This window comes from Xenopus tropicalis, chromosome 3, assembly GCF_000004195.4.
Source record: "Xenopus tropicalis strain Nigerian chromosome 3, UCB_Xtro_10.0, whole genome shotgun sequence".
Taxonomy (NCBI): Eukaryota; Metazoa; Chordata; class Amphibia; order Anura; family Pipidae; genus Xenopus; species Xenopus tropicalis.
The window spans coordinates 20,394,251-20,404,001 of NC_030679.2; the positions used below are offsets into that span (position 1 = coordinate 20,394,251).

At 43.7% G+C, this 9,751-nt stretch overlaps 1 protein-coding gene across 1 annotated transcript; it reads right to left on the reverse strand.

Annotated features, from left to right (window-relative positions):
- Nucleotides 1-345: 345 nt before the first annotated feature.
- LOC105946024 lies at nucleotides 346-6,081 on the reverse strand. Its single transcript, XM_031898715.1, has 10 exons — nucleotides 5,845-6,081; nucleotides 5,265-5,299; nucleotides 4,696-4,765; nucleotides 4,153-4,192; nucleotides 3,814-3,898; nucleotides 3,141-3,197; nucleotides 2,933-2,992; nucleotides 2,189-2,262; nucleotides 1,640-1,814; nucleotides 346-1,111 (listed from the first exon to the last, which is right to left on the reverse strand). The coding sequence occupies exons 1-10, from the start codon at nucleotides 5,870-5,872 to the stop codon at nucleotides 1,052-1,054; spliced, it is 684 nt and encodes a 227-aa protein (XP_031754575.1). The 5' UTR covers nucleotides 5,873-6,081; the 3' UTR covers nucleotides 346-1,051.
- Nucleotides 6,082-9,751: the final 3,670 nt, after the last annotated feature.

The following is a 9,751-nucleotide window of genomic DNA, read 5'->3' on the forward strand; positions in this document are numbered from 1 at the left end:
CACGCATAACTTCAGCACGCACATAGCAGGGGGCAGTAGCTAGGTATCTGTATTCTCGATACGCGTCTGTGTTTGGCTCACTGTATCTTTCACCCCCACAGCAGAACCCACTCTAACAACCCCCTGCATTATATATTAATCCATCCACTTCTTCAACTTAACCTCTTAATCAGCACCAACCACCCAGTTTTACCCCTGCATGCCCTGAAATTGCCCATTTTGAGCAGCTCCCAGCGGTTTTCATTTCCCTGTCACACTATTGGTCAGACACCTTTAGCAGAATGATGCACAGAAGCCCCCTTCCCATCTTTTACATTAAGAATTCAAGAAAAACGCAGAGACATGTTTATGGGAAAACCTGTTGGTGATCACAGGGTTTATTCCAATTCATAGCCAATTAGGTTTGGGCATTCCTAACAGCTAATGATTCAGAGGAAGGCAAAAAAACCCTCATCTGAGGGTAAAAAATTCCTTCCTGACTCCTAGAAACGGCAGTCGGTTTTCCACCCTGAATCATGGCTTCATACCTTCTATTAGCGTACACATATATCCACACCCCTACACATGTGCCCCCACACCCCCCCTCCATTGACCCCTTTACACACTCAACCCCAACCTGCTAACCTCTCTCTACACAGTCATCTACCCCTCTACATGCATCCACTAACCCCTCTACACACAACCCCACCTGCCCCTCTACACACCCACCTTACCACCCCTCTACACATGAACCCATCCACCCACCCCTCTACAAACACACCTATCCACCCACATCTCTACACACGCATCCACCTACCCCTCAACATACACACTTCCCTATCCACCCCTCTATACATACACACTTATCTACCCACATCCCTACACACATATATAACCCCCTAACACCCCTCTACATAACCCCCAGCCCTCTTCACATGCACCCCCCCACCCACTCCTCACACCCACCCACCTCCTTATACTCACACCCACTCACCCCTTATCATGCACAACCACCCTTCTAAACACACACCCAACCACCCACCCCTCTAGACACATACTTACCCCAAGTATACTATGGAGCAGGGGGAGGTGGGTGACAGCATCCCCCCCTGAGAAGTCTTCTAGTGGCACGCTGAAAAAAACAGAAAGAAAATGTTCAACTAAAAAGAAATCACAGAGATTTTTTTTTTTTATCATATAAGTCTCTTAGTCTGGCCCTACAAGAAATCAGGTCTCTGGAATTTTTGAGCATTGATCACCTGGTGCCAGTCTAGTTACCACTGGGAAAACCCTTTTCCAAAGGTGGATATCTGAGCCAGAGCTACAGCTGCCCTATGAGGGTTATCATACCTCCCCCTTATTGGCCTACTAGAGAATTGCCGTTGATATCTGCAGACCTGGCTAGAGCTCTGCTTAGAGTCACAAGCCTATTATAAGGGTAGCCATACACTGGCCTATCAGGTATGTTCTCTGACTGATCATCCCACAGGCTAAAGGGGCAGTGAGGTTACTAGGGGCCATACTAGCTATAGCTGCCATTCTGTTGTTCTAAGGGTTTGGCAGACAGCCTAAATGACTGGAACGGCAGGTTAAGAGAGCTGCACTGACTGACATGGCATCTGCAAATTAAAAATAGGTTGTAAGTAAATAAATATATTACCCAAATTCTCTGGAACGGCCTTTTGAGGGCTTTCCTGACCCTTCTTCTAAGGGTCAGGCGTTCTCCCTCTGCAGCAGGAGTCTCCTCCGCTGCTTCCTCCTCTGCACCCGGTGTCTCCTGTGCACTCTCCTCTGCTGTTCTGATCTCTGCAGCAGGAGACTCCTGTGCGCTGGTTCTAAAGTGAAAAAATAAAACATGAGTCAGTACTGTCATCTGTTTTCAAAGTTTTAAGGCTGCAGTTATGATCACTGGAGGAATAATATACCCTGATAGGGCAGTTACTGAGCATGTTCCAAGTTTGCTGTAGGGACAGGCTTCATCTCGAGGAGGGAGCTGCAATATTTGAAACATTTCTACTGCCTTCTTAGAGGGGGGGATTTTGGTATATTGTATGAATGCATCAGACTAAACTGATAGACCAGCACATATTTTAGCAGGGAATGTAATGTTGATGTTAAGATGCTTTTATTTCTCTTGCTCCATCTCTTCTATATATTGCTCTTATGTGTCAGTATCTGTAATGGAAAGTTTAATATGTAAAGTACATACCCAGGAAGTTGCTGCAACTCCTCTCTCTTCTCTGCAATTCTGCGCATTAATTCTTCCAGCTTGGATCTTACTGCCTGCGAGCACATGGAACAGAACAAGGATAGGACAAAGGGGAAAGAAAAAAGATAGTTACGATTACCCCTGTACAGGTGGTGCCAATAGTTCCTTTATGTGGTGAGGGCAATGAGGTTGTGGAATAACCTGCCGACTGATTTTGTGATATTCTACTAATACCTGTAAGAGTGTTGACTTGTTGGACATGCATCATATCCAAAGCTACAGTGATCTTAGAATATACAGTTAATATAGGTATGTGTGTGTGTGTATATGTATAAATACACACATATGCACTTGGTGTCATTTGGAGGGGTAGACTATTGTCTTTTTCATCCCATATTAACTATGTAACTATGCTCTGTATTAGAGAAAGTAGCACTTGCACATAATATCTCCATAATCTATGCCCAATGTCCATCCGTAAATCTAATACCTTAATATTTAATTCGAAACCTTATGATCAGTGTATTATTATTTAAGATAAATAGAGAATATTAAAGGGGCATGTGGTATTGCAAGTAGCCCTGAGCATCAGTCTGCCTTTTGTCATGCCAGGGAAAATACCCAGTAGGCAACATGCCCAGCAGCACCTCCCGTGCAAGTGTCCTCTTTGGAATCAGCTGATTAAAGCACATTTGGCAATAAATCTACAACAAAGCACAAGGGACGGTGATCCAGGGAACTTACTGTATGAAGAATTACCAGTGCCTCATACTGGCTGCGCAGGTTTTGTCCTTCTTGCGTCGTCTGTGGGAGAAGATGCTCAATGTTAAGCACTGCTTTGTACCAGTGTCACTATTATGCCCATGTGGCACCATACAGTGAATTATAATGTTCCTGATTATAATAGAGACACACAGTGAATAAAAACCTTAATAATAATAATGACACTTACTGGTGACGCAAGAGGGCACGCAATAAAATACATCCCCTCGAGTACTTCCAGTTTCCTCTGTAACATAAAAGAGAGTAGCAGTGTGAGAAAGGAATCTGTGAGTCAGTGCTATTACTCTTATAATCAGTTCTATAAACCCAGAGTAAGTTCTTTAAGATCCAAATAGGTTTTTATGCCTCTTCATTATAACTGTGACTCCCTGACTGACTCCTAGGGGCTCATTTACAATGAAAGCGCAGCAGCAATATCATCTCAGGGGCAGCTGTGAAGCAGAAATACGAGGCAGCGCCGCTGTGCAATTACCATCCTATCACTACAGGCCTCCTCATTATTCTAAATGTACCATTTCCAGTTACCTCTGTAGTTGCATGGGCTTTATGTTTAAAAGAGACTTTGGGAAGAGTGACTGCCTCACATATTAGCTTTATGCACACTCTGTGGCTCTGTTTAGCCCCACTATCATTTAAACTAGATAAAGGGAATAGTTAACAAGCAACAGGTTTAGTTGGATTTAGTGCAGCTCTGGATCTGCTCATCCAGTGTTATTGCCTGAGCCTTGTGTCATTTCATAATATGGAGCAAAGATCCAGACATAAATTGTACTGGGCCAAGAGCTGACAATCTAATTTCATTCATTCCTTATTTATCTAAACATCTGTTTTGGATTTCTTACCAGATTATCAATCATGACAAAATAATTGGGGATGTTCTCGTCATCGGCGATGTTCTCGATGGTGTACCAAAGCAGAAAATCTTTCCTGAAAAAGAATTCCCACTGAGCATTAATAATAGGTTATGTCTACTATTCCTTTGTATTTCTACTGTAGATGCACCTATTCATTATAGCGGATACAGTGTGACGCCAAACACAGAAAGTCGCGTGGCGACTAATCTCCCAGTGGGTCACTGCCCTAAGGGGTGCGAATTTCCACCCTTACTGCTCTTGCACTTACCCTCCTGGCAGTGGTAAACAATTCCCAACATGTAATAAGACTATTTATGTTTTACTTACAGGTTTTCCTCTTCCAGAGAATGGTATCTGTAGTAATCTTCTGCAGAGAAAAATAAATTTCCTTTAAACATTGAGCTTAGGGAAAGGAATTCAACAATAATAAACTAACGCTACAGCCTTTTACAGCCAATTAGAGACGCCATGATTGCACTTTTGTGCTAGTGTTATGTTCTGTAGACAACTTCCCATTTAATGGGGCTGTACTGGAGCTTGTGGAAAGTCTTAAACACTGCATGGCATCACTGCTTTAGCTCCTTATCACCCCTCCCTACCCATTAACCCTGATTCCCCCCACTCGCTTCACTGTGGCAGGAGGGATGGGTGATCAAGGGTGGGGGGTGCTGCTCCCAGGTATCACTTTTACTGATTCAGGCTAAGCACATGGGCAGTCAGGTACCAGGAAAGTGGCTTGGGTGAATCAAGGTGCAGCAAGATAAAAGTGCTGAATTTAAATGGGGATGCTGGGGGTTACAGTCTCTATTTCCAGTGAAAAGCTGTAAAGCAGAACAACTTAAGGAACTAGTAATTAATATAGGATTTTACCATAATAAGAAATCATGGCCTCGAAATTGTTCTTCTCCGGCCTAAAAGAATCCAGGGCGAGGAACAGCTTCTGTAAGTTAAAGAAAAGAGCATTAGAAACACAACTGTAAATTCATCAACATACTGAGGAGAATAGTGACAGAAAGGGTTGGGGGTTTCTATGGCACATAATGGCAGGAATAAGGCATATGGCACAGGTGGAACTCTCCCTACTGTATTGCTCATGCCCAAGCTCAAGCTGGAAAACTCAGTAGGATGTGAGGTGGCGCTCTTGTTAGTTTTTTCCCTGGGCTGGTGCATTATCTCTCTGAAAAGGAGCACTGGCCCAGGGTTAAAAAGCTGTTTGATTCACTGAAGGGGTCTAAAATATTGCCCCCCCCCCACCCCAGGAAATTAGCCTTTCCAATAACTGCACAGATTCAAATAGTATGGCAGCTCCCACCTATATTTTTAAAAGCAAAACACTGAGAGAGACAGGATGCTGTGCAGACAGAGAGCTACTTAAGAAGAGGTTGTAGTTTCTATTGAAGTTGTAGGAAAGGGAATTACAGAAGAAACAGATGCATTACCTGCAGCCCTGGCTTGCTCCTGATACTCTCGCAACCTAAAAGCAGACACGAGAGACACATGGGCATTATTTTAGGAACAGCAATAGGAGAAGATTCAAGACATGAAAGGGCTTATTATATTGTCCCGTTTGTATGAAACACTGTTCTACCTAATGATAAATGCCCAATATAACACTGCTGATAGTGATGGATTTGCTTCTAATGAAGACAAGATATGGTATATGTATGGGGTTTATATGCTCAAAGCCCTGTGGGGCTTTATTAGGGCCAGGCTGGGGCAAACCCTTTGGCACAGTATCTCTGCTCTATGCTGGGGATAAGAAGAACTACATTTTGAACCTTTTTAAATACAGACTAAAAATACAAATAAGCTATTAAGGGCCTGATTACCTTACAAACCTTATGTGGATGTGGTTACAACATAATGAGGCATAACTGGGGTAGAGACAGGGGCATTTTTGACCCCGAGCCGCCCCCCCCCCCAAGAGACCTAACAAACTGAACCCCCCTCCCTTGTGTATTTAAGGCAGATTTGCTGTAAAATATATCATGAATATATCTGTTGGATTTGCAAGATTACCTCTCAAAAGATGTTGTCCAGTTGCCATCGTGATGGTTTGAGGAGAGGGGCCGGCACAAGGCCGGGGAACCCCAAGGGGTCTCTCTCTGTAGTCTGTGGCTATCCCCACTAGCTCCGATAAGAATGGAATATATCAAACCAGGGAGATGCCAGAAAAATCAAAATATCGCTGTTATCGCACGGTATCGCACTAAATCGCACTGAATCACACTGAATCGCAAATGAACGCTAGAAGGCACAATAGCAATCTGTATAAAGAAGGGAATAAAAAAGAAAAGTCAGCTTTAGGGATAATAAATTTAAAGTTATACATACATAGATAATGCATTTAGCAATATTTCCTATACAGGAGATTATTTCTATTATTTATAACATTGTGTATAAATTAAATATAGAGATTACATGCAAATGAAAACTGATAATCAATAGAAGAGGTAAAGAGGGCCCTTTTCAAAATACTTAGGACCTAAACTTAGAAGGCGTATAAGAAACAAGGTGTGAGAGTAAGGGAGAGATTTGCCTATTTTACCCTTAAGGGCTCTGGCACACAGGGAGATTAGTCGCCCGCAACAAATCTCCCTGTTCGCGGGCGACTAATCTCCCAGAATTGCCATCCCACCGGCGAAAATGTAAGTCACCGGTGGGATGGCACACGCTGCGCAGGCGATTTCGGCAAATCGCTGAAAGTTGATGAGCTTTGCCCTACCAGCTGCATGTAGAACTATGAAAGCACAAATCTGATTGGTGCCAAGGATTACTGCCCAGGTGCAGATTTGCCCAGTATTAATAAATACTATGTAAAGTTGGGAGGAACATGGGTCAAAAAAATTTCATTACGGTAATGATGCTTCATTGTTATTTGTATATGACAATAAACTTGAAAATTAAAAGCCCCCACCATTCTGTAAAAGGAAAAAGTTAAATTCAGTTAAAGGTTACGGTTGGTACATGAGAGCAGGGCAGATACCCGGGGGCCGAGGGGCAAAACTCTAAGGAGCCTGTCAGTACTGGGAATAAAAATTACATTTTTTGTATTGCCTGCATGTCTTATATTTTTATGGGTGTCCTTAGAAAAAAAAATATTGTATATTTGCTGGCTGCCCTTCATACCTGCCAAATCATTAAGATTAATGGCATCTCAAAAGCCTCATTTAGCCTCATTTTCCAAATTCACAAAATTGAAAGAAGCAAAATCTTCTAGTCTGGGGGGGTTGTTACCCAACTATTTTCCATTTTTGTTTCCCTAAAATAAGGGTTATTTGGCAAAAAAATCTCTCACAATGGCAACCAAGGGACTGAGCCAACTGTCACATTCCTGGGTGCTCATCACATGACATGTGCTGTACCATAAGTAAGGTTTATATGGCATTATACGTATGGGGACATGTATGTACGGGGGCAGGTCTTTAATTCAGTTACATGTTAAGGTTGGTACATGAGAGCAGGGGAGATACCTGGGCAGAGGGGCAAAACCCAAAGGAGCCTGTCATAACAGGGAATAAAAATGACATTATTTTGTATGGCCCCCAAATGTTATAATTGTATGGGGGTCCCAGTGAAAGAAAGTGCAGAGTTGCATCCCTGCATAACTGCCAAATCCTGCGTCTGTGTCTCCCAACAAGCGCCAAGATCAAAGACATCTCCAAAGCCCCTTTTAGGGGAAAATTCTCCGGATTCACTAAAATCAGTGAGAGGAGCAACATCCACTAGTTTGGGGGGTGTCACACAACTATTTTTTTTACCTAAAATAAGGGTTATTTAGCAAAAAATCTCTCCAGAGGGGATGTACACTTACCTCTCACCACAATGCCAACCAACGGACTAAACCAACTGTCACATTCCTGGGTTTGAAGCCACCTCTCATCACATGACACGTGCCATTGTTAAAGGGGAAGTGTACCCTGTTTATGAGTAAGGTTTATATGGCATTTGTTTTCCCTTAGATGTTCAGTACATACATACCTTATTGTGTACATAGAGCATTGCTTTGTACGTGTGGCCTATTGAGTCAGTGCAGTTACTGTGCTGCCATATCTGTTCAAAGATTCATTCATTCATTCATTCATGCATCAGCCATGGTTGCAATCACTGCTGCTAAGTCTGTGAAACCAGGGGGTCCTTCGCTTATAGGGTGTCCCTTCCTTAGCCTGAATAGTGGGTAGGGATGGGGGTTACATGCAACAATAGGAAGGGCTTTGACCTTAGTAGGGGAAATGGTATATACAAGGTATGTATGGGACAGGTTTCTTCTAGTCAGGGGGCAGATCAGCAGCACAAATCATTCATTACTCTGGCAGTGACCAGGCTGCTTGACTGTTGGGCCTTCAGGTATTCTGTAAGCAGAAACTATTGTATCTTGGGTAACAGGAAGTGACCTGCATTTAGACAGGTGCCAGTAACACAATATGCCATACATGTTACACAAACCCCCATAACACAGGGAACCCTTAATTGGTTACTCCCCCCTGCCCCAATAAATATGTCCTTTCTGCCCTAAACCTTTACCCCTGGAGCTCTCACTCTCTCCTTTTCTCTGTCTATATCATGTCACTTTGTTGGTTTCTCAGCTTCTTTACTTCCTTTCTAGGCAGTATGAGGAAGCTGAGAATGTGTATCAGGCTCAAATCTAAAGCTGCCCTGAGAACTGTGACTTGAACAACATGGGGTGTTCTGCTATATAGAGAAATACTATAAAACTTTCCCAGTATAGGTATCCCCCTGTACTAAGCACAAGTTAACAGGAACAGCCCCTTGCATTTCTTCATAGCCAGTACATGGAGATACCTCAAATCTATACCAGAAGAAACTTTTCCAACGTATGTATTCAGCAGGGACATCTCTAAGTCATCTTAGATAATCCACAGTTGTAGTCTGACCATAAGCAACGTCTCAGGCCTCACTTCAAGCTTGAAAAAAGGGCAAGTGAGGCCTGAAACATCGCTTTATCCAAAGCCGAGCCATGTTTATCCAATAAAGGTATTTTATGACATAAAGGTGCTGTATGCTGTTCTTCTTCAGTCTTGGGACCAGTCAGGCTTCTGCTTTTCCCATCTTCTGATCAGTCAGTTCCAATGAACAGATCAATGGAAATGAGGCCCTCGTGCGGTAGAGCTGGGCGGTATGACCAAAAATTTATATCACTGTATTTTTCAAAATTATATCGGTGTCACGGTATTTGCTGGCATTTTTTTTTTCATGCATGATTAGGTGTTAACCCCATTTCCTAATAAATTAGAGAATAATTACTGCAGTATTGAAAATCAGAGTCAGGCAAGCGAAGGATCGGCAACAGAAAGTCGTAAGGTAAATCAGGCAGGCTTAGTTTCCCAGGCAAGGCCGCAGACAACATCGCACAGGAGGAGGCGTTTGATAGCTTTAAATACCCCCCACGCATGCGCAGAACCGGCGCCGTCAGCGCGTCACGGACGTGCATGCTTTGACATGTACGTGCGCCTTTGACGCACGCGCACCTGGACGCGCGTGCGCAACGTCCCGCGGACAAGGGGACGCGTGCGCGCACGCAAGGAGGCGCGCGAGACCAGGCCGCACGGGTGAGTACCCTGACACCCCGGTATTGCGGTATCTGAAAAATTAATATCGTTTTAAAAAAAAAAAACACCGGTATTCGGTATTAAACGGTATATCGCCCAGCCCTATCGTGCGGTATGCGTTCGTGTATGGTCAAGTTGTTGGATAATGTGGGTTTCGGCCAGGGGTGCTTTTACCATGAGCTGCTGCTCGTAACTGTAAGAGCCGGATTTCCGTTTTTTTCAATGGAAATTCGGTTCTGCTAGTGCAGAGACTGCAATTTACACCGCATCTTTACTGGCGATGCAGCCCCCCTCTGGTGCTGTATCCAGGTAAGAGCAGGGGGCCGAAGTGGGGCGGCATTGCAGGGGCCATCTCA